General features: G+C 29.5%; 2 protein-coding genes across 3 annotated transcripts; both read left to right on the forward strand.

Annotated features, from left to right (window-relative positions):
• The first annotated feature begins 999 nt into the window (after positions 1-999).
• On the forward strand, positions 1,000-15,363 carry LOC137833419 (uncharacterized). The gene is made up of 4 exons (XM_068641771.1): positions 1,000-1,170; positions 11,351-11,441; positions 13,248-13,754; positions 15,194-15,363. Exons 1-4 carry the CDS (start codon positions 1,000-1,002, stop codon positions 15,361-15,363), a joined length of 939 nt encoding a protein of 312 aa, XP_068497872.1.
• Positions 15,364-20,231: 4,868 nt separating this feature from the next.
• On the forward strand, positions 20,232-22,141 carry LOC137833048 (ankyrin repeat-containing protein At5g02620-like). 2 transcript variants are annotated; one of them, XR_011084661.1, is made up of 2 exons: positions 20,232-21,249; positions 21,331-22,141. XR_011084661.1 is itself a non-coding variant. In XM_068641434.1 (2 exons), the coding sequence occupies exons 1-2, from the start codon at positions 20,911-20,913 to the stop codon at positions 21,981-21,983; spliced, it is 966 nt and encodes a 321-aa protein (XP_068497535.1). In that variant the 5' UTR covers positions 20,232-20,910; the 3' UTR covers positions 21,984-22,141. The 2 variants fall into 2 exon arrangements, 1 of the variants encoding a protein (XP_068497535.1); XM_068641434.1 differs by having other exon boundaries at positions 21,357-22,141.
• The last annotated feature ends 2,336 nt before the right edge of the window (positions 22,142-24,477 follow it).

Genomic DNA, 24,477 nt, shown 5'->3' on the forward strand with positions numbered 1-24,477 from the left:
ACAGGCAAAAACATTGGTCATAAAATATTCATTCCTAGAATGGACTTGATTAGTTCATATTCAGAATTGTCTTTCAAGTTTCAAAGAAGACAATTCCCAATATCCTTGTGCTTTGCAATGACTATAAATAAAAGCCAAGGTCAAACACTTTCCAAAGGTCTACTTTTTTTTCTTGGCCAATGTTATAAGCCAACCGTCAGTAAATCATTTGTTTTTTAATAACTGTTTCTTATTTGAATTTACAGGGTAATATAGTTGTTCTGATCATACTTATGCTTCTGCTACAAAATTGTAATAATTATAATGTCTTATCAAAATATTTTATTCTTATCTTTGCATTTGGAAAAAATAATACTTCTACTTCCTGTTTTTTTTCCTAATACTTAGCAGTACAAGTATGACACATACAAAATTAGTTTCTCATCTTTCATATATTTCCTTCCATCAGTTCTACATTTAAGTTATCTGCAACGGTGATTGAAATGTGTTGATTTTATAACTCAATATTGCTCCACACTCAATTTATGCCAGCTAAAGTAAGAAAATTATGTTATTCAATTCCCATTATTTGTTGCTTGACATGCTTTGTCAATTAGATTGTCAACTAGATGGCATCCAGTTCAAAGGTTGGTTTTTCATCTGTTATACGAGCAACCCATTCTATTTAAAGACAATGAAGAAATTGATGAAATATTGAACACAAATGAACATAAACGAATAATGTTTTTAGCTTGGTTTGAGGCTAATAAAATTTATCTAGAAGGGCAACATTTGACCTATTATGAATATCCTAGCCAATTTGTTTGGATGGCAGAATGAAGAGAATGAAAGCCAATGAAGATGGGTATTACTATTGGAAGGCTTACATATATTCCTCCTGGGTCAGGAGAATTATATGATCTCATGATATTGTTGAATTATAAAAAAGGTGTTGTAATTATGATAACATTAAGACTGTTAATGGTATAATTTACAAAACATATAGAGGTTTGCTATGCGATGGGGCTATTGGCAGATGATAAAAAATTTATTGATGCCATTATAGAGGCCAACAACCTTGCTTCAAGAATTCAATTGAGAAGATTATTTGTTACACTGTTACTCATGAATACTATGTCTAAACCTGATGAAGTGTGGAACAAAACTTGGAAGTTACTATTAGATGACATTGTATAATAAAAAAAAAGAAAAGAGTTTAACCTACCAGGTATAAATTTATGTTTTCCTCAAAGTTTATAAATACCTTATATGACATTAATTTTTTTTGTAGGCCTTACAATTGAAGATGCTCAAATACAAAATCTTTGTCTTACAAGTAGAAGACTTATTAATTTCAAATGGTGAGTCTTTAAAAGACTTTAGCAGTCTACCAGAACTTATTCATTCATATTCTTCTTTATTTATGAGAATAGATTCATTATTGATCAATTAAATTATGACAAAATAAAAATGTCTGAAATGCATTCTTTTCTTTTTTTTCAATCTCTAATTGCTGAGCAAGTGGATGTCTATGAGAATATAATGATAACAATACTGTCAGAAGTTGGCGTTTTTTTTTTCTTATACAGTTATGGCAGCACAAGAAAATTTTTTTATATGGAAAACTTTGTCTACTGCCATTAGATAAAAAAGGTTGATTGTGTTGAATGTAGCTTCTAGCGGTATAACTTATTTGTCACTTCCAGGAGGGAAAACAACTCATTCTACCTTTTGCATTCCTTTGTTAATAAATGAACTATCAACCTGCAACATACCTCAAGGAAGTCTTCGTGCCATATTGTTGATTTAAAATAAATTAATTATATGGGATGAAGTTCCAATGATCAATAGATTTTGTTTTAAAGTTCTGGATAGAACTCTAAGGGATGTCATGAGGGCTGAAAGTCAAGAAAACGCTCATAAACCTTTTGGTGGTGAAGTCATTGTATTGGGAGAAGATTTTAGGTAGATATTGCCTATTGTAAAAAAATGGATCAAGATATGACATTGTGAAGGCAACATTAAACTACGCAGAATTATTGGAAACATTGCAAAGTCTTGAAACTTACAGAGAATATGAGATTAAGCAGTGAGAAATCAATGCAAACTGTAACAAAAATAAAAGAGTTTGCTAATTGGATACTTCATATTGGAGATGGAGATATGGACTTAAATGAGTTGAGACATGCAACTATTAAAATACCATAATACATTTTAATTCTACACGTTCAACAACTTTTATTGCAATTGGTTGAATTTTTTTATCCATGCAACATGCAAAATCTTTCCTCTGATGAATTTTTTTGACGATGGTGCAATATTGTGTCCTACTAAAAAATGTGTGGACCAAGTGAATGAGTTCATCTTATCCTTAATCCCCGGATAAGAAGTTAGTTATTTAAGTTCAGACACCCCTTGCCAATCTGAAGAACAAGAAAATGCTCAAGCTAGATAGTTTACAACAAATTTTTTGAATGATATCAAATGCTCGGGAATTCTTAATCATTGTGTTAAATTAAAAGTTGGAGTTCCAATAATGCTTCTAAGGAAATACTGATCAAGCCAATGGACTTTGCAATGGAACAAGATTATAAGTAATTCACTTGGGGAAGAATGTTATTGGTCCCAAAGTTATTACTTGACAAAATATTGGTGATAAAATATTTATTCCTAGAATGAACTTGACTCCTTCTGAATCAAGCATGCCTTTTAAGTTTCAGAGAAGACAATTCCCAATATCTATGTGCTTTGTTATGATAATAAATAAAAGACAAGGTCAAACACTTAATAAAGTTGGTCTATATCTACCACGTCCAGTGTTTACACGTGGACAACTATATGTTGTTGTTTCCAGATCGAAATCCAAGAAAGGGTTGAAAATATTGATTTTGGATGATAATGGAAATACCAATAATTCAACTACTAATGTGGTTTACAGAGAAATATTTGAAAATGTATGAAACATATTGTTACAGCCATACATATCCGGTATGGAAATTCTTTAATCCAAAACTATTCTTATTTCTCATATCTTTGTTCTAATATATGAAGATGAATTTAACAATTTCTATATGTTTTTTTTTTTTTGTAATAACGGGTTTCTTCTTATTTCTGATAGCAAATCTTTCAACGGGACTATAATGGATAACCAAGAAAGGTAAATTATAAATTTTTAATAATTTTAATTGTCTATAATTTTAGTTTGATAAATTTGTTTCTTTTAAATGGTTTTAATACAAAAATTTCATTGTACTTAGTAACACATAAGTGCATATTCACTATAGAAAATAATGAATGTTAGACATCACTATGCAACTTGACATCTCAGCTAGGCTGACACCTCAAGTAAGAACAATCATTTGTCATCACATGACAAAAGTATTATTAAAAGAAGAGAAATTAAAGAAAATACAAAAATATGGGGGGACCAGACAGAAACTCATATGTTAACAAAAACCATACATAGGTAGACTATATCTATTCATAAAGAATTATAAGAACAGACTAGATGGAAGCCTATTATACTAAATAAATGATTCTCTATGAATAAATCCTAAATTAGCCAACTTATCAGCACACACATTCCCTTCACGAAAAATATGAATAATCTTAAACCTGATTTTTCCACATTAATTAAGACAAATATTCATTGATTACACAAGTTTTGTATTATAATATTTTACACATATATTGTTACATAATGCTTCCTAAATATCTGACTTCAAATTTGTTTTTTGTGTGTTATGTTTGTTTCATATAACAATACATTGCATATAAACATTATGTGGATATACAATTTATATTAGTTAAAATATTCAAACATTAAATTATGTATTAAAAGATTAGTTGAATTAAAATAACTGTTGTAAATTTGTTCAAATTATTTTTTTTCTATTTTAATGTATTTGTTATGGCAAAAAATTATTATAATTAATTTGTGGACTACTAACATTGCAAATTTATGACAAGTTAAGTTAAATTCTTTAATATGCAAAAGTATCCAAACTTATGCTCAATATTTAGTGTAAATTTTTATATGTAAAAAAAATTATAATATTAATATTTATATATAAAATGTTGTAAAATTTCTCGTGTTGGATCAACATACTAGTACTTAAAAATCAAGAAAATCTCAAAATTAAGAAAGTTAAACTCAAGAGATTTGGAATTGTGACAAGACATAAAGATTATCCAAAAATTATGAAAAAAAAAATTTGGATACTATCAAGAAATTAGACCCTCAAAGAAAAATTAAACACTAAAGAAAACACCTAAAGATTGAAACTAGAATTGGATTACAAAGTTAAAAACAACAATATCAATTTTTTCAATGAAACACACACCAAAATGGAGCTGGGCCCAATTAACATATGGCTTGGCCCAAACAAATTTCACTACAACCACAAAATTGGGGTTGTTTCTTCCTCCACTTCCATAGGTTCTTCTGTCACCCTCATACAAAACATAAAAATACTTTTTTATTCTTCTTGTACCACCCTAATAGAGTAGCTTCCATATTATGTAATCCAAAATCTTTTTATCAATTTGAAAAAAAAAATCCAGATTATTTAATCCAAAATATTTCATAGAGGTATTTTTTAAAATAAAAAATTTATAGCGGTAAGAGAAGAAAATATGAAGGTCGAGAAAAAAAAGTCCAAAATTGGAATTAACTTTCACAATTTTCCATTCATCAAAGGATTTGAACAAATCATGGATCCGCCGTGTCTAGGAGTGTGCACCACTCCAATTCATCGAAATCACAATATTACTATATTATCGGTTAAGCCACAGTGATTGCAATCCATTGCCAACTTACAAGTATCTCTCTTATCAATTCTGATATTATATGCAGAATTCTTTTTTTTTTCAATTTTCAACTCTCGTGGGCCCCGCAAATGCAGTGCTCACTACCTCAGAAGTGAGAGTAATTGTTTCAACCATTCTCATGCTCAGAATTCTCTGTATTTTCAGCAACCGGAATGGAATTCCTCAACAGGTGCCTTAATGCTTACATCAAATCAAAATCAATTCAGAATTGTTTCGTTCGTGCTTAAAACTTCAATTTCTGAACAAAATTTGCGCTGCTCGAGTTTCAATCATTCTATACATAAACGACGCTCTAGAATCGCCAATCAACCTTCAGACTAGAAATTTCCAGAACCGTAAACAACGTTACTCGAAAAACAAAAACACACCTGTATTTTTCCACTTGAATCAGCACCAATCGAACTAGCACCACAGAAAATGAAAATCACACCTCTGTTTTTCCAGCGAGAGTCACAGCGTTACTGGAAACAATTCTGCACGAACACTATTTTTTTTTTTTTGCTAATTCTGTTGATTTCACTCGGAAGTCACCGCTCCAGTTGCATAGCACATGCTTGCTTCACCACTACAGGAACAATCGTCGTCGCACAGTGGTTTTTTTTTAATCACTGATTTGCTGACACTGTTCCCATCATCCTCTCCATCTCGTGTCACCGATTCACGAAGGCAAGTACCTATTCGAATAACCAATTCAGAAACAAGAACCACCACGCAAGGCAACTGATGTTTTCCTTTGAAGATGGAAAAAATCACCACAATCTGTTTCTGAAGAAACTTCGAGGCCTTGAGGTAGCAAGTCGATTGTGGAAATTTGCGATCCGCAGTCACAATAACAAAACACAGAACCAAGGTTTTCCGAAAAGAAAGCGGAAGAGGAATTTGACTCTATTCGTTAGATCCAAATCAAAAATCGCGGCAAAAGTTCAAGTATATTATCAACCGGATGAACACGAAACCAAAAACTTCCAAGAAATTCCAAAAACAGATCTGGATTACTGTTCATACCTCTGAATATCTTTTTGAACCACAAAAACTTTTCGGAAAATTTTCGAAAATGAATTTTGGAGATGATAATGAAACCCAACTTTAAAGAAAATTGCTATTGCTAATGATCTAATAACAATTTATGAACTCAGAAATGAAAACAAAAACACTGAAGAGTTCATGAAGTTTATGACAAATTTTAGACTAAACATCACTCAATTATAAGAAAATTTGACCGAACAAATTTTAAGAAAATTCAAAAGACAAATGAACATGAATACACGAAAGTAAGAACAATGAATTTAAACCAAACAAAAGATAGAAAAACACAAAATAAATCAATAAATATTCAATACAATCAAGAAAAACTATGACCAACACGAAATTAAAAAAGAAATAGAAGAAGGAGCTACTTATCTCTTAAACCAAAGCTCTGATACCAAATGATGCAATCCTAACTTGCATCTTCATTTGTAGATCTTCTTCATTGTTTTGATTTGAATATCTTATACGGATGATGAACACTATTGCGGAAGCATGAAGAATTGTAAAATTTTTGGAAGAGATAAAAAATTATGTCGGTATATCTAAGTGAGGTTAGGCCAACACTTAGTTTCTAGAGTGAGGTTAGGCCAACAATACTAGGAGGAGTTTAGAAATTTGTCTAACAAGAAGACAACTCTTGAGATAACAACTTTGAACAAGTAAAAGTTTCTCAATTAGACAACATTTCATTACTCATATCAAAGTTAAAAATCATGTATAAAAGACTCTTATTTATAGGAGAAAGTCTCTCAAAACCTCTCAAATGAGAGTGTGACAAGTGTCACCACCTTATTGGTGCAAATCCTCTCCATTGAGAAGAAGACAAGTGGAGCTTCATGCCTTCCTTGCTTACATTTCTATTTGCACCCCTTTTTTTACTATTTTACATTTTACTTTCTTTTCTATTTACATCCTTGTCTACTTTAGCCCAAAATACAAGGCCTAAAACTTCCTAACTACTCTATACAACTTTTACAAGGTTAAGAAAAAAAAATACTTTACAATCTCTTCAGTAAGTCTCGATCTGCGTCTATCTTCTTAGCAGAAAGTTTCGAGGTCTGATGGTTTTCATCCGTAAATCTCTTATGCACATCAGAGATGCTTCCTTGCCCACTTCATATTTGTTGTGCCTTCATGGGTTACTACAAGGATGTCCCACATCTCCTTTGCCGATCCACATTGAGAAACCTTGAAAAATTCATTTGAATTCAAAGCAGAAGTTATAATGTTCTTAACAATGCAATCATATTAAACCTTTTTACTTTCACTCTTAGTCAATTGGGACCAAGGTTTTTAAGAAAAAAACTATATCTTTTTCAAGCATAGGAATAAAAGGACCATTAGTGATAGCATCCCAGATTCCTCTATCAATTGACTCAACAAAAAATTTATTCTAACCTTCTAGAATTTATAGTTCACCCCACAAAACAAAGGTGGTATGTATATAAAAGCACCTTCCCCAAAAGATAGTTTTTCGTCCTTTTTCAAAAATATTTAGGATCAAAACTTGAGTAATTTTCAAGAACTCAGCTCCTGATGCCAATTGTTAGAATGTATGGCCAAAACAAGAGGGGGGTAAATTGTTTTCACAAGATTTTTCAAAGATTGGAAGTAAAGTGAAAAGTTCTGAAAAAATCAACCAATTGATTTTCTGTTCAACTGGATAAAATTTCAATTTTATAGTTCTTTATAAAAAAAATTAACTAGTTGTTTTCTCGAAACAACAGCTTGTTTATACCTGAAAACAAAGAAAAGTTTGCTATGCACTGTATAAGAGAAGGCCTAGAGAAATTCACACAAAGAGAATTATACTGGTTCACTCTTAACTAATAGCTACATCCAATCCCCGGCTAACCATTGAGAATTCACTATGCAATCAAAACTAGATTACAAAACACACTAAGAATGTTGATCTTGAACCCCTCAAGAAAACACAACATTTCTTAGCCAAAACCACACCAAGAATGTTGATCTTGAACCCCTCAAGAACACACAACACTCCTTGACAACACCTCAGTTTACAGAAACCCTTTCTTAAACTGACTTACACACAATTACAGTATTCAAAAGAAGGAAATAGAATACACCTTGGCTTTACAAAGCAGTAGTACAAAAGAATAGAAAACTCAATTCCTATTTCACACAGAAGCGATTATCCAAAGGCTTTTGATTCTCTTGAAAACGTTTTTAATAAGCTTTCTTTCTTAGGTTGTTGAAAAGATCATAAAAAAATATTTATATAGACTCAAATGTTAAAACTTTTAGATCATTAATTAAAAGCAGTTAGAAACATTTCAAAACAATTTGAAATTCTTAACAAAATTATGTTAGAAAAACAACAAATTGTTTTAAGAAACAACTCATTGAAATTAAGGATTTCAAATAATACAGCCAGTTGTTTTATCGAAATAACTGGTTGTTTCAGTTTGACAGAAAAGACAAAATAAATCAAAGATTTTTCAAAACCTTTTGAAAACCACTAAGTGTCAAACAACAGATTGTTTTGTAAAACAACTGACTAAAATTTCACAGCTTTTTAGAAAACACCTCTTTTAAAAGAGATAAAGAACAAAGGGAGTTTGGAGCAATACTAGATGTCAATTGACAATTCAAATACTTCTAAACAATACACACAAACACTGCAGTAGGTTCTTCAAGTCTTCAAATCAGATTTGGAATCATCAAAGCACCTTGTTCAACACAATAAACACTACTAGGAAGAGTCTAGAATTAGTCTAACAAGAAGACTACTCTAGAGAGAACTTTGACAAGTTGAAGTGTGTCATAATTTGGACAACATTTCATTACTCAAATCAAAGTTACTTTTCATGTACAAGAGAATCCTAAAAGAGGAAGCGTGCAAAGCAATCCTCAAACCTTAACCTCACCCTAACTTGTGGAGCAAGCCTTTCAAAATCCTCTCCACTAACAAGTTGACATGTGGAAAACATAGCTTGCTGCCCAAGATTCAAATCCTCTCCATTGAGAGAGTGACAAGTGACACATGGAAGGTGACACCACTTAGCCCTAAGCAAACACTAACTTGACGCCCTATGTTATTTACCTAGCTTGACACTAACTCTCTCTTCTACGGTTAGGTTATTTAACCTAAACTATTTTGACTCAAATACAAGGCCCATATAATATTCTACTCTACTTGGCCCAAAATAATTCCTAAACTACTTTATACACTTTTTACAAAGCTAAGAAGAAGAAAAAGAATATTCAAATATGAATGCTCCTCTCCAATAAGATTCCATCTTCTTGTATCCTCTTAGTCAACGATGTTGAGGTTGGATGGTTTACCTCAAGGTAGAAACATATATTGTTAAATCGACAAATAAAAAGATACAAAATAGTAGTGGAGGAAAAAACAACGATTTTTACACTTTGCCTTAGAAAGTGAAAGATTTACCATCTTTGCTACACGTGCATGGAGGGAAATTTTAAATACAGTGGCAACAAAGGAAAACTTGTGTCGCAATGGAATAATGATAGGAAATAATTTATGTTCAATGTGTGGATTGTGGGAGGAATGAACTAGTCATTTGCTTTTTAGTTGTAAGGTCGTGAATCAAGTTTGGAATATGTGCAGTACAAGGGTAACCACAATACATAATAACCAAGCAAAAGTTCACTTTCAACAATTCAGCTTGATGGAATTAAAGGAAAGAGGAAATAGGATTTGAAGTACCATTTGGATAATTATTTTTTGGAATATATAAAATCAAAGAAATAAAATTATATATAGAAATGTGAGTGTTGACATAAAGAAGGTGTGCAATTTGATATTAATAAGTGTCAAATTTCAGTAATATTTCATATTAAAATATAGACACTTATGAGTATTAATTGTTAAAAAAATAAGTATAAAATAACCCCTAATTTATGAATTTATACTTTGTTACATATTTTGTGATTTTTAATTGAATAGGAACAATTTATTCCAAAATTTTGTGTTAATTTTAGGATTCCAGGGGAGATAATTGGACAAAAGGAAAATATACAAAGCTAAAAAGAGAAAGCTGGAATGCATCAACACTCACCAAAGTTGCCTAAACGCACAAAAGAGCCATCTGACCACCAGGGGAGGTCGCTCAAGCAAGCTATCTCACTTGAGCGAGATAGCACAAGTGAAGTTGGGTTGGACGACGTTTTGCTCGCTTGAGCGAGAATCCATTTAAACCCAAGCAATTTAGGTTAAATAGGGGGCTTGGGGCACAAACCTAGTGTGCAAGATTGGGAGGAAAACACCATTGAGTGACTTGTAACCCAATTGGGAGAATAGGAGGTGTGAGAAACATTAGAGGAGGCAGTCGTCAAGGAGAAACATCCTGGATCTTCTTTTCATGCTCTCCTTGTGTGTAATAGTCATCATGAGTGGCTAATTCTACCTTTTAGATTGGGAGTAACTTGTTCAACTCTTATGTATTGAGGTGATATCTAAACATATTATTATGTTCTTGATTGATGATTGGTATTATCATTTTGTTAGTAATGCTTATCTCGAAATTTAGATTTGACTGAAAAGTACTTCTAAGTTTCTGACCTAAATGATAATGCTTAACATATTTGAATGCTAGGAATAGATTTGATAGTAAGATTGACATTGGGGTTGAAGAAAACATATATAATAATGTTATCCTAGAAAATAGATAACATATCAAAGGTAAATTGAGGAAACTTTTCTTATGCATGGGCTAAGTGGAAGTTGTGTCTCAAACACTACAAAAAATGTGTATGAAGTGGCGGTTCTAATATGGTAATTATTAATAACCACCACAAGTTTTCGTATAATACGACATATTAGTAACCGCACAATTATCCTTCAGAACGTGTCATTTTAAACTGCCACAATTCTCCTTCGAAATAAAAACCCCACATTTTCCTTCTCTCCATACACCATTCCTCATTATTCCCAATTTTTTTTAAGCCTTCTTTGACTCTTGGAAACCAAATACACTCTTAACTCTTCACACTTTTCATAAACACTCATGAAACCTTTTGGTTGAACAAGATGCTTTAATAATGTTTCCAAATCCATATGGAAAGATTGAAGACCTTGTTGATGGATGTGCGTGTTGTCTTGTAGTTTTTAACTTGTTAATTCACTCCTTAAGATGATCGAAGTTCATTTGAATCTTTATCTTTTTAAAAAGATGGATTTTCTAAAAGGCTGTGAAATTTCAACCTGTTGAAATATCGAAATAACCTATTATTTGATACTTAGTGGTTTTTAAAATGATATGGAAAAGCTTAGCTTTATTTTTTCTCCGCCCATCAGAACCCACGCACTGAGTGAAACTGCGAAATCCCAATCCTACCCTCTCTGACACACCCAGTCATGGTTCCTTTCGTTGACAACGCAACATAGAGGAAGAAACCCCAACCGCAGGTTCCCCCTAACTAATTCTCTCTTTTTTTTTCTTTTTTCTTGTTTTAATTTGCAAAACGCGATTCCACTCCTTTCTCTTATTGATGTTTGGTGTATAATTTTTGAGCATGTTGTCAGGATGACGACGCTCTCGTTGTAGAAGAGGTGAAGGACGAAGCTGACGACGATGAAGAAAACGACGACAACGACAAGAAAGATGGTGCTCAAGGTGCTCTTCTCTTTCACTGCATTTTTTTTATTGTTTTTATGTCTTAACCTAACGAAATCCTTATTTGGTACTTCTTTTATTGTTTTGTTAATAAAACCCCCTATGTTCTTATTTACCAACTTTTATTATTGAGTTTCCATGTTCTTCTGCATTTTTTTAGGGTTTGTGTAGCATTCCTCATTTAACTCATTAGACTAGTTATGACTACCTTTAATCCATTTTTTTAAAGAGACCCACTTATAATGACGGTTCCTCTTGAAATCGTCTTTAAATTTTATTTTTTTTAAATTTAGTTATTTAGTAGTTAAAGTAACGACAGCTAATTATATGTGTCATTATAATTCATTTATAACAACGTTTTTCACCTGTCGCTATAAATGACTTAGTTATAACCATCGAAATAATAACACGAAAATTGTCTTTATATATTCACCGTCGTTAATTTACTTTTTTTACGTCTTAAGTATAATTAAAATGTGGAGGACATATGTGATATCAACTGCAACCCTCTTAGACTAGTCATGATATGTACAGCTGCTGCTGAATATGTGTTGTCTGTTGGGGTATATCGCATAAGTGAAGAGTACCATAAATGACTTCTGAAGTGAAGAACAATTCTTTACTGATTTGAGTAATATTGAGTATTCTACCAAATAAAAGAATAAGAGCATTACCTCAGTATTTTTAGCTTGCTTTTAGGAATAAAAGGAATGATATAGACCAATGAAAATAAAGACAACCAGAGATACCAATCCTCATCTTTGGGTGATGCGAAAATTTCTAAGTGAAACAGTAATATTCTGCTTTATGCTTTTCTTGAGCTTTTTTTTTGCTCAGTATATGGACATAAATGTGATTGCCGAGCAAGAAAATTCCTTGATTCCACTTCACTGGACTCTAAGATGACTTCAAACTCTTAATTTTCATACAAATAAAATGCTATTCTTCTCAACTTTTGATGCATAAATACATTTATACACTGTTTATAATAGAAGTATACGTTTACTATAGTCGAAACTATGAATATAATCAGGAAATAGATTTCATATATTTAAAATGAATTTAATAGGAGACTAGAAATTAATACAGTGAGAAAATGGTAAGAGACAACTTTGACTAATTATTTTATAACTAGTGATAAAAACTAAAGAAATAGTAATAATACAGAACAAATAAATAAATAAAAAGTAGTAGCATATACTCAACAAAATGTGTAGAATTGGGAGCTTTGACACTATAAAAAGTAAGCCTGCATTATTTGAGATTTCACGTCTATCACCATTCTTCTCTGCATTCTTTGTTTCAAAATGGTTTCAAGTGAAGGTGAGTTCAGAATGCCAACTGAAGGTGAGTCCAGAAAGCCAACTGAAGGTGAGTCCAGAATGTCAAGTGAAGGTGAGTCCAGAATGTGAACTTTCACAAATCAGTTTTCTAACATTTTAAAATTCTCCTTTTGTACTCTGGTTTTCTATATATTTGGTATTAAATGTATTGACATACTGTTCTTGATTATCTTGTTATCCAATAACCTTGGAATCAAGTTGTTTTCAGCATTCTTATTTATTTAACCATGCTTTAATTAATATCTGATATACTGGTGGGCCAAATTAAATCTTTAACAGCTTTTAAACAAATCATATCATAATATTTTATAATATTTTGTCAGAAATATGATAAAATGAAGTGTGAGACATATATGTGTTTTGTTTTTCCATTTTATAAACGCGTATCCAAAAAGTTGCAAATAAAATTATGAGTGTATCTTAATTCAGTGCATAAATACTATTTAACTAGTTCATGTTACAGATTGGTATGATATCACAGAGTTCAAAGAGTGGGTATTGGAAGAAAGATGGAAGCACGTTATTAATGCATATGAGAACGACAGTGAGTACCACAAAGTCATAATCAACGAAAGCAGAGGCACTGCACTGCATGTGGCAGTGAATGATGGGAATGTGGAGCTTGTTAGCATTCTTGTTGAAGCAATCTTGAGGCATGAAGGGAGGGGAAAGTTGAGCTATGAAAGTGCACTGAGATCAACCAATGAGAGAGGGAACACTCCTTTGCATCTTGCAGCTTCCAGAGGGTTCATTGGCATGTGTAAGTTCATCATAGGGGAAAATGGTGAAAGGAAGGATTTGATTAGGGTTAGGAACAACAACGGTGAAACACCTATTTTCAAGGCTGGGCTCACAGGCCAAACAAAGGCCTTTGTGTACCTTCATGCTGTTTCCAAAGATTTAGATGTTTCACTTAGGAACGATCATGAAGACACCATCCTTCACCAAGCCATTTGGAGAGAATTCTTGGGTAAGCAAGCTTTTAATTCCATCTTCATCTCTATCTAGTTCCACCAATGTTCAAAGCTTTTCACTTATAACTTTCTTAATCAATATTCTTTTACTTGTTCATTGAAAATTCACCAATACCAAATTTCTACTAACATTTTGTCACTTTTAATTTTGAAAAATCATTTAGCCTATTCTATCTATAAAATAAATACTAATAAAAACATATCGGTAACTAAAAAATAAACAATTTCGATTACTAATTTGATCAAACCTTTTATCACTTCCAATTTCAGTTGCTATTTCATAAGTGGAAAATATCACTTATTTTCTTTAACATAATCCATTCACTCATTGTTTCCATAACTACACTAAAATCACTAAATAGAAAATAATTTTAGGAAAAAAAATAATTAATTGTTATATTGACTAAATTAGATACTATTATAGAGAGTAAAAAAATTATTGATATTTAAATTATTTTTTATTATTATTTGGTATCTAATTAACTATCAAGGTTTTAGATACCAACAACAGTAGAATCTAAATAGTTGGTAGCTAATTATATACCAATTTAGGAACTATTTATCAATAATAGAAATTAATTTAGATACTAATAATTCTTTTAATATATTATAAAAACTATTTTTTTTTCTATAGAATTAATTTTCTATTTAATAATTTTATAGTGATGCATATTTGAAATTGATATCCATTGGTGGCTATTTAAATCACGATTTATTCAACCTATTTTTCAGCAGGTAAAGTCGATGACTAAGATACTTCTCTTATACAATTAAATATTTTATTTAAACATTTTTAAAGTTTTGCATATGCAATTCATACATTTCATTTTTTCTAAAAGTAAAATTGGAAAATAATTTTATGTCGTAGACGTAGTTTATTTAGATCCTAAAATTGAAGCCCTAAACATGATTTGAATTATCAACACTGCAAGAAAATCATGAAATAGAAACTAATTTTAGAGACAAAAAATAATTAGTTATTATAGTGATTAAATTAGAAATCATTCTAAAGATTAAAAATATTTTTAGTTTCTAAATTAGTTTTTATTGTTGTTAAATGGTTTCTAAATTGGTATCTAATTAACAACCAAGGTTTTTCTACCAAAATTTAAATTTAAATAATTGGTAGTTAAAAACTTGGTAACTAATTAGATACTAATTTAGAAACTACTTAAAAATCATAGAAACTAATTTAGAAATTTTTGTTAGTTTCTAAAATGGTCTCTTGTTTAGTTACTATAGCAAGTAATTTTATTTTTTTTTGTCTCTAAAATTGGTTCTTGAGTGCAATAGAATAAATTACTTTCACATGTCACTTTAAATTATAAAATGTATGCAATACAAAGAATTTTACAACAAGTTAATTTGAGAAGATTCAGTTTGATTGGATCAAAAAATTTATTGTTAATGATTGGTATGTGTTATTGATATATAGATTTGGCAATTATAATAAACCATTGTTATCCTGGACTTGTGAACATACGAAACAACGATGATGCCACACCTCTCAAAGTTCTTGCTTGCAGACCTTCAGCGTTCAAGAGTGGAAACAATCTCCCATGGTGGAAGCAAATTCTATATTATTGTAAGTGTTGTGCTCATTAATCTCATATATAATTAAGCTTTTTAATTAATAGTTATAGTTTTATCTTGTATACGTTCTAGTTAAAATACATCCTTTCAAAGAGAGGAATTCTTAATTAATGGCTAGCCTAATAGGGATTTTAACTCCACAACAACAAAAAATGTTGCATCTTTTATTTCAAACTATTCATTAATCGGGTCTATTTTAAAAAATTAAGCAACTCCATCGATCTAGTGTTTATTTTATTTTATTATTAATAATATAAATGTTATTAATAATATTTATATTATTAATATTATTAATAATATAAATATTAGTAATATTATTAAATATTATTAATATTATTAAATTTTAAATATTTTAAATATGGATTAGAATCTGTATGATAATATTCGTATGTAACATTTTTTATATATGGATTTGTATTAATTCCAAAAAAAATTTAGTGACGGAAGTTATTTAAGGAAGGTTTGTATAATCTTATAAATTAATTTAATTAGTATTTTTGAAAGACAAAATAAAAATAGAAGAATATGAAATTTATATTTTTGAAGACCAAAATAACATTTAATTGATCTTATATTTATGTGAAACCCACCAAAACACAGTTTTAATGTTATTTCTATTATTTTTTTATGTCAAAGATATTCGTGTAGAACCTGGTTCAATAAAACCAATCTACAAAGGGTGCATCAACCTTTTTTGAATTCTCTAACTAGATAATGTGAAACCATAACATATCATTAATTAATTAACTTAAATAGCCATTTTGAAAATATTTTTTAAATTATTTTATATAAAAGCTTACATGAAAATTAAATTTGTGAATTTTTAAAATTAAATATATACTTAATTAAATAAATATAAACTTAGATAACGAAAAACATATGCATATTAATGTAAACTAGAAAATCAAACATTTATCTAAGCGAGAGAAAAATAGAAGCCTATAAAACTTATATTTTGGAAGACCAAAATAACATTTAATTGATCTATGTTATTTATGTCAAACCCACCAAAACACACTTTTAATGCTATTTTTATTATTTTTGATGTCCAAGTTATTTCTGTAGAACCTCTAGATTGTGATAAAGCTATAAATTCGTATATGGAGGAAATTAAAAAAGAAGAAGTTTTAAATTCTGAGAAAGCTAAAAAGTCATACATGGAGAAAGTTAAAAAAGAAGACAACCATGAACACAAAGGTAAATTTCCTTTCGATTAATATTTAAAATGTTATAATACTCGTTAATTAACTTTTACTAATTAACGCATGCAAGTCAAATTCATCGTTCTTTTCAATTTCTCCACTTTTATGATCTTACGACTATTAATTACCTATTTATTTCAAATTAAATAATTGGTTCCTTAATTTTCTAACACCTTTCGGTATTTAATTTACTATGTCATTGTAATTTTAGTTTTTTTTTTATATATATTTGGTTAACTATATTATGTTCTTCTGTATGAACCACGTGTTCTGAAAATTATTAAATTATTATTTTTAAATAATTGTAATCAACTATAATTAAGTTCAACATCCAAGTCAGAAAAAAAATTAATATCACGGTAGATTATATTTAATGAAGGGATACCGCTATATTTTAAAAAATTCAAAATTATGTGCAATTTTTTTAAAATAAATCTCAAAATATAAAATATAGAATCACCAAGATAATTCTTTTAGAGTGACTTGTTTTCTATGTAATATGAAATTATATTGTTTCATAATTCTTTTATTACTAAATATGAAAATAAGTATATAAGGCTTTATATGTTTATTATTAGTTAATTTGATTTTCTATTAAAGATGAATGTGGCTCATCTAACGAGTTTATTATAAAGCCTACTAATTTTTGACAAAAAAAAAATCAATAAAACTGTCTATAATCTTAAATAAAAATAAAAAATATAAATTTTATAAAATTAAATAATATTAATTAAAATTAAAATAATTAACGAGGATTTATGAATTACACCTCTCAATAATCTTTCTAAATTATGGATAAAAAACAAACTTACTACTTTCATTGTAACAACGTGTATCACTACAAGAAAATCATGAAACATAAATCAAATTTAGAGACTAAATAATTAGTTGCTATAGTGACTAAATTAGAAACTATTTTAGGGACTAAATTTTTTTTTTTTTAAATTACTTTTTATTATTGTTAAATGGTTTTTAAATTGATGTTTATTATTAGAAGCCAATGTTTTTGCTACCAAATTTAGAATCTAAATAATTGGTAGTTAAAACTTGTTAGCTAATTAGATACTAATTTATAAACTATTTAACAAAGACTAATTTAGAAATCAATTTTTTTGTTACTAAAATGATCTCTAATTTAGTCAATATAGCAATTAATTATTTTTTATCTCTAAAATTGATTTCAACAACTACTATCAGGTTATACCAATATTAATAAAGAAAATCCTAGATTTGATCAAGCAAAAACTTATTTTATCAGCTACAATTATATTGTATACACAGGAACATTTATAGTGTTAAGTCTCTCTGTACAACAATTTGAGGAAATAGCAACAACAAATAGAATGATTAAACCTATGTTTATTTATGTTTTGTTTAGATTGAAGAGATATTTTGAAAAAAAAGTTAGTATGTTTGGATTGTAGTATATGAGAGTAGATGTATGAATAAAGTTTATTAAAATTTGTGAGTAATATTTTAAATTATTTTTAATGGTGTAAAAAGTAAGATTACAAATTTATTCTTATGTCACTAAAAAAAATCATGAAATAGAAACCAATTTTTAGAGACCAAAATAATTAGTTGCAATGGTAACTAAATTAGAGACCATTTTAAAAACTAAAAACAAATTGGTTTCTAAATTAGTTTCTATTATTATTAAATAGTTTCTAAATTGGTATTTAATTAGCAACAAAGGTTTTAGAAACCAAATTTAGAAACTAAATAATTGGTAGTTAAAATCTTGGTTGCTAATTAGATATCAATTTAGAAACTATTTAATACCAATTTTTTATTTAGTTTCTAAAATGGTCTCTAATTTAGTTACTATTGCAACTAATTATTTTGGTCTCTAAAAATTGGTTTCTATATCATGATTGTCTTGTAGTGTGTTAAAAAAATTAAAAAATAAAATGAGTTATTTTTGTATAGTTTTTTTTGTTAAATACAATTAAAATTATAAATAAAAAAATTAAGATATTGATAAAATTTAAAAATTATTATTAATTTTATTATTATAAATAAGTAGATATTTTTGTGTTATTTTCACAATTATATAAAAACTAACTTTTGAAAAAAAAATACAGATTATGTACATTTGTCAGAAAATAAAAAAAATTATCAGAAAAAATTGTGTTTGCATTCAAAATAAAAGTTTAATATTTATAACTGAAAAAACAGTTAAATGAAAATTTATTAATAGATTTAAGTATTTAAAATTATTAGATAAAAATAAATTAATTTAATAAAAAATATCAGGCCATAATTTTGTTTATAATTAATATTATTATATATATATATGAATTTATTATATTATTATATTATTATTTTATTTTTTATTAATAACATTATTAAATAGTTTTTAAAAATAAAATAATTATTATTAATATCATTATATTTTTAATTTATATTTATTATTATTTTTTAAAATATTGTTTATAATTTTATTACTATTTTATAATATAATTTTAAATATTGTGAATAAATAATTTAATTTTAAATGTATGTGTACGGGGATTTCCTTGCATATATGCTATGATGAAATTTGTTTTTGTGAATTTCTTAAATCCACATTGCACTTCCCTTTAAATTCACTGAAACAAATGTATTACATAATAGTGCGGCCACAGGAAATTAATATAAACAAAAGCTGCTTATGACAGTCTACAGTGCTAATAAGTTTTAATAATACTTATAAAATTCTAAAAGGGTCACTTTTTTATTTCCAATTACAAAGTTTTTTTTTATAGGTCAATTATAATGAATTGAACTCCTTTTCACTCTATTCTTTACAATATCTTCCTAAAGACTATAAAGAGAAGAGTAAACTCTTAAACTTAGGTGTTTTAATTTTCGATATATCACGTACGTACATATTCAGTCATTGATTGAGTTATATTGTTATTATTTCAGTGAATATAGAAGATGAAGACAAGAAAGCACAAATATTTGTGAAAGAAAAACATGTTTCTTTTGTTCGATCTATAGAGAGTATTGTTCGATTTGCATTAAAATGTCTTAGACCTTCAGATTGGAGTGTCAATCCACTAGGTATGTTAATGAATTTTTATGTAAAATTCAAAAAAAAATTATTGCAAAATATAAAAGATTATAGCAATTAAGTGAATATAATCTAGTTGGATTATTTATCTTGGTCTTTTTCGTGAATATGTACATAACTTGGAAGACTTGAAAGCAATAAAGAAGATAAAGCAAAAACACAATTGGAGTGTTCAACTCTTGACTTTTTTTATGAGAAACCCTTATATGGACATAGGAATTGCTGGAGACAAACCATCCATGAAATATTCCAGAGATTATAGAGAATTCGGCCCATTTATTTCCCAAGAACAGTTGAAAAGTAAGCCATAATTAAGATTCTTGATTATCTTGTTATCATGCAGACACAGTATGTTTAACTAAATTAATTTGCCTCATTTTCGCTGCCAATTCAATCCTCCACTGCACACAAATCCAGAATTTCCTAGAGATGTGAATTTCTTATAATTCCTTACATTTTCTAGCCTTTCTAGCATAATAAAACTCAATTTTTTCCTTTCAACAACATCCTTAATAATTTTTCCATGCATATATTACTCCACTTTCACCTCAGGATCATCATTTAAAAAAAAATTAGGTTCATAGTGCAATTAAGAGTTAAGGTATTATGCTGTTGCATCCAAAGCATGTGTAGATGATTTTCAGGTATAAACAAAATAAAACTGTTATAAGTAGCAAATTAAAAATATGAAAAGGATGTCAAATCAAAGAAACTGAGTTGATAATTACACGGATTTAACAAATTTTGATAAACATGATTCTGCATATCCATGATTGTTATTGTATTAATAATCTAAATGTTTGGTCCCATCTCCCTCTGTATATATATGCAGTGCTGAATGAATATTGCTCAGAGCATAATGAAGAAGAAACTACCACAGAATCTGCAACAACAGCTGACACAGTCCACTTTCAAAAGAAATTACCAAGTTGTTATTATCTTTATTATGCTTTGAAAGTTTTATATAAGATACTGGAAAAATAAGTTATACTTACAAATATTTGCATGTTTTTTAAAATGTAGAAGAATGAAAATATAATGTCATTTTTTAATTATTTGTGAATATAATACAAAGATAAAAATATTTGTTCAATGCAACCATCTTAACTTTACTATTAGCGATTGAGGCAACTTTTATAAGTTGGATTTTGATACAGAAATTAAATGGATCAAGGGTAGTTTTCTGTTAATATAAGACTGTAGTATAGACATTTAGTAATATGGACAAACACTTTTATCTGTTTTATATAACAAATCCTAAACAGTTAAGTGTATCCTTTGTCAGTGCTCAATCAACAAATGAACTCTGCTGCAAAAGAAGAGGAAAAGGTGTCTGCATTTTTGACAGCAGCAAGAAACGGCATTGAGGAAATTGTGCTTGGACTTCAATCTAAAGTACCAAGTGTCGTACATGAAACTAGCCCTAGAAATGAAAATGTATTGCTTGTGGCAGTTAAGAATAAGCAAGTCAGTGTTACTGACTTGTTGCGGAAGAATTTGAAAAAAGAAATTTTTGATAGCTTAATTTTAGAAATGGATGACATAGAGAACACAGTGTTACACTTAGCAGCAGGTACATCAATCAACAAAAGGACTAGTAATACCATGCAAATGATAAGGGATATCAAGTGGTACGAGGTATGTGTATTTATAAATTATATATATATAAATGAGCAATGTAGATTGTAATTGACATTAATGATTAATTAAAATATGAAGATTTGTATAGTATGATGATGGAGCAGTACATCAGTGGCCTAGTGCCGGAAGAATTCAATTATAGACGCAACAAATATAAACACACTGCATGGGAAATCTATGAGCGGAAACACATGCAGAAAGTGAAAGATTCCTCAGATGCCCTAAAGGACTTATCCAATTCTGCCTCAGTTGTGGCAGCTCTGATCGCCGGAGTTTCCTTCGCAACATCGGGTTCCCTGCCCGGCAGCACCGAGGACGGAAAACCTATCTACAGTGACCAACCTGCATTTGATGTATTTTCCATGGCTGCACTATTTGGACTAGGCTTCTCCATCACCGCACTAGTAATGTTCCTCGCCATACTCACTTCTTCAAAACAGGCTCAAGACTTCCGCTTCAGCTTGCCCTTGAAGCTTATCTTCCGCTTAGGTTCTCTTTTTGCATCCGTTGCTTCCATGCTCGTTTCGTTTTGGGCTGCATATTTCTTTGTGCTCAATGAAAAGTACAAGAGAATAATCTTCCCTGTTTGTGCTGCCACTTGCTTGCCGCTCACTATCTATGCAGTCATGCAATTTCCATTTTATGTTGAGCTTCTTAGAGTTATTTCCAGCAAGACGCCACTGCCATACAGGACTCATCACCCATTTATAGGTCCTACTTTCTCTAGATAACTTTGCTTACCAATCCAACCTCACTTCCTACTTTCATTACTTCCTTTCTAACCTAATCATGTCTTCTCTGCTACTTATTTATTTTTCCAACACAAAAGTTTATTTGTAATATTATCTGCTTCGGTTTCATTATTCGCACACTCATCTCTTGGTATCAATATGGGAATTAGTTTCTAAGAAAATTTATTACAAAATATATGCTTTAGGATCCTATAACACTACTGCTTGTTCAAATTAAAAACTGATATAGCCTTAGTCACATCAGGTTTTCAAATAAAACTCAGGTTTTCAAATAAAACTCAGTTTTCCCTCAAATAAAACTCAGTTTCTCCTAATGTAATATAGGTTCAATCTACGTGAATTAAAGAAATACATGTTGTACACGAATCATCTTACGATATTCTTTCTTTTGCAAATTTGAATTGAAATTGAAATAGAAAACAAATTGGAACGTAAAACATAGTCTAGAAGCCTAGTTGACGGTCTATGAACACTTAAAATGTAAAACATTGAAATGTAAATGATACTATATAAAAGACTTGAAAAGAAACTCAAGTGTAAAGTAAAATACAAAAGAGTTTGTGCAAAAGAATCTAAGTGCAAGTGCTAGACCATCTAGTCAGCCATTATTTACTAGATTCTCTAATAGTTCTATAGAGAGAAAGTGAGAGACTTTTTTCTGATGATAAGTAATGAAAAAAACTTAAAAATTGTGAAAGTGTAAATGAGAAAAACTTAAATTGCGAGAATGTAAATGAATAAATGTAAATTGCAGAAACATAAATTGCAGAAGTCGTAAAGTGTATAAACGTTGTTGGAGATCCCACATCGACTAGAGATTATGACATTTCATAGTATATAAGTGGGTGCAAACCTCACTTTATAATCTGGTTTTATAAGATTGAGTTAGGCTTAAAGTCCACTTCTTAATATGGTATCAGAGTTATTTTCGAGTATATCCTAACGATTTGTTTGTTGGGCTGAAGGGGGGTGTTGGAGATTCCAAATTGACTAAAGATTAAGACATTTCATAGGATATAAGTGGGTGTAAACCTCACCTTATAAGCCACTTTTATAAAGTTGAGTTAGGCTTAAAATTCACTTCTTAATAAACATAAAGGCTAGGAAAGTAAAAACTGGCTTTATGTAATGTCCTAACTATAGATTGCAATTGAATTAACATATAAGGAAAAAATTAGATTGATGATGTCTTTACTTCTATAATTAGATTATATTTATAGAGTTCCAAATCTTTAAAAATGTGTGGTCCTTTTTGTTGAAGATGGTTGCTGCCCCTTCAAGATTGTGTTTGATGAAGACTTCTATGTACATTTCATGTGTATTTTGCTTTGCTTTAAGTGTGTCTTAGGTAGTGCTTAGAGGTTGTCTAAGAGTGGGCTTTTTGCTGAGTAACTCACCTCATAACCACTGGCCATGTGATAAGAACAAGCATAAGTTTTCTTAAACTGTTTTTCACATGTTTTACAAAAAAACACGTTTACTGCATAAAAATAAATCTGTTCTTTTCTAAATAAACAGATTCATTTTTACACTGATGCCTTGGCTAAGTCTTGTGAAAATTAGATTTTGTGCATCATGTATTTTGACTAAGTCTTCTATCTTTCAAAACGACTGTGTTTCAAACAGTTAAGCTTTTCGGTTTTCGTTTTGAAAAACAAATCTGTTCATCTGTAAATGAATAGATTCTTTTTGTCTCTGGTGTCATGTCAAGCTTAAACGATTTTCAGTTTTATCTCAGCACCAGAATGGTTGACTAAGTCTCCTCACTTAACAAATTCTCTAACTGCTTTTGAAAATAAATCTGTTCTTTTTGTTTTCAATCTGTTCATTTTATAACAGCTTTAACTGTTTTTCAAAATTCTGTTATAAGTTGGTTTTCTATAAAATCAAAACTTGTTTCTGAGTTTAAAGATCGTTCATACATTTGCAAAAACAAGTTTTGACATCAGAGAATTAAAAGTTTACAAAGGATTAGCATTTGTTCTTCAAAGACTTCGAAAATCACAAAGTGCTTGTTCTTGGTTTGGTTCCAAAAGCTTGGTGTGAGGTGCTACTACTGCTCTAGCAATCTTGCCTACTATTTTAAGGCAGATCTTTGTATCCTCAATCAGGTGTAGTCGTTTCACTTCTTATTTCTTGTAATAGTTTGGTTGAACACTCTTCTTGATAGGTTTTCTTGAAGAGTGTGTGTGAGCTGAAATAGATTTTTTCAGCAAGAGTACCTAAGTTCTTGTAGGTTTCAAGAACAGTGGGAATTGTGTTTGTTTGTATTGTGATTTAGTGAATTTCACCTTGGTTTTAGGTGAAGATTGGATGTAGCTCAGTTGAGTGAACCAGTATAATTGCCCTGTGTTCATTCTCTCTCAATCTCTGCAATTAAGTTTCTGCATAATTGATAAAACAGCAAAGAAATAAATCTGTTCAATCAATAATAAATCTGTTCTTTCTGGGCTCAGTTCATACTGTTCTTAAT

Source organism: Phaseolus vulgaris, chromosome 6 (genome assembly GCF_000499845.2).
Source record: "Phaseolus vulgaris cultivar G19833 chromosome 6, P. vulgaris v2.0, whole genome shotgun sequence".
NCBI lineage: Eukaryota > Viridiplantae > Streptophyta > Magnoliopsida > Fabales > Fabaceae > Phaseolus > Phaseolus vulgaris.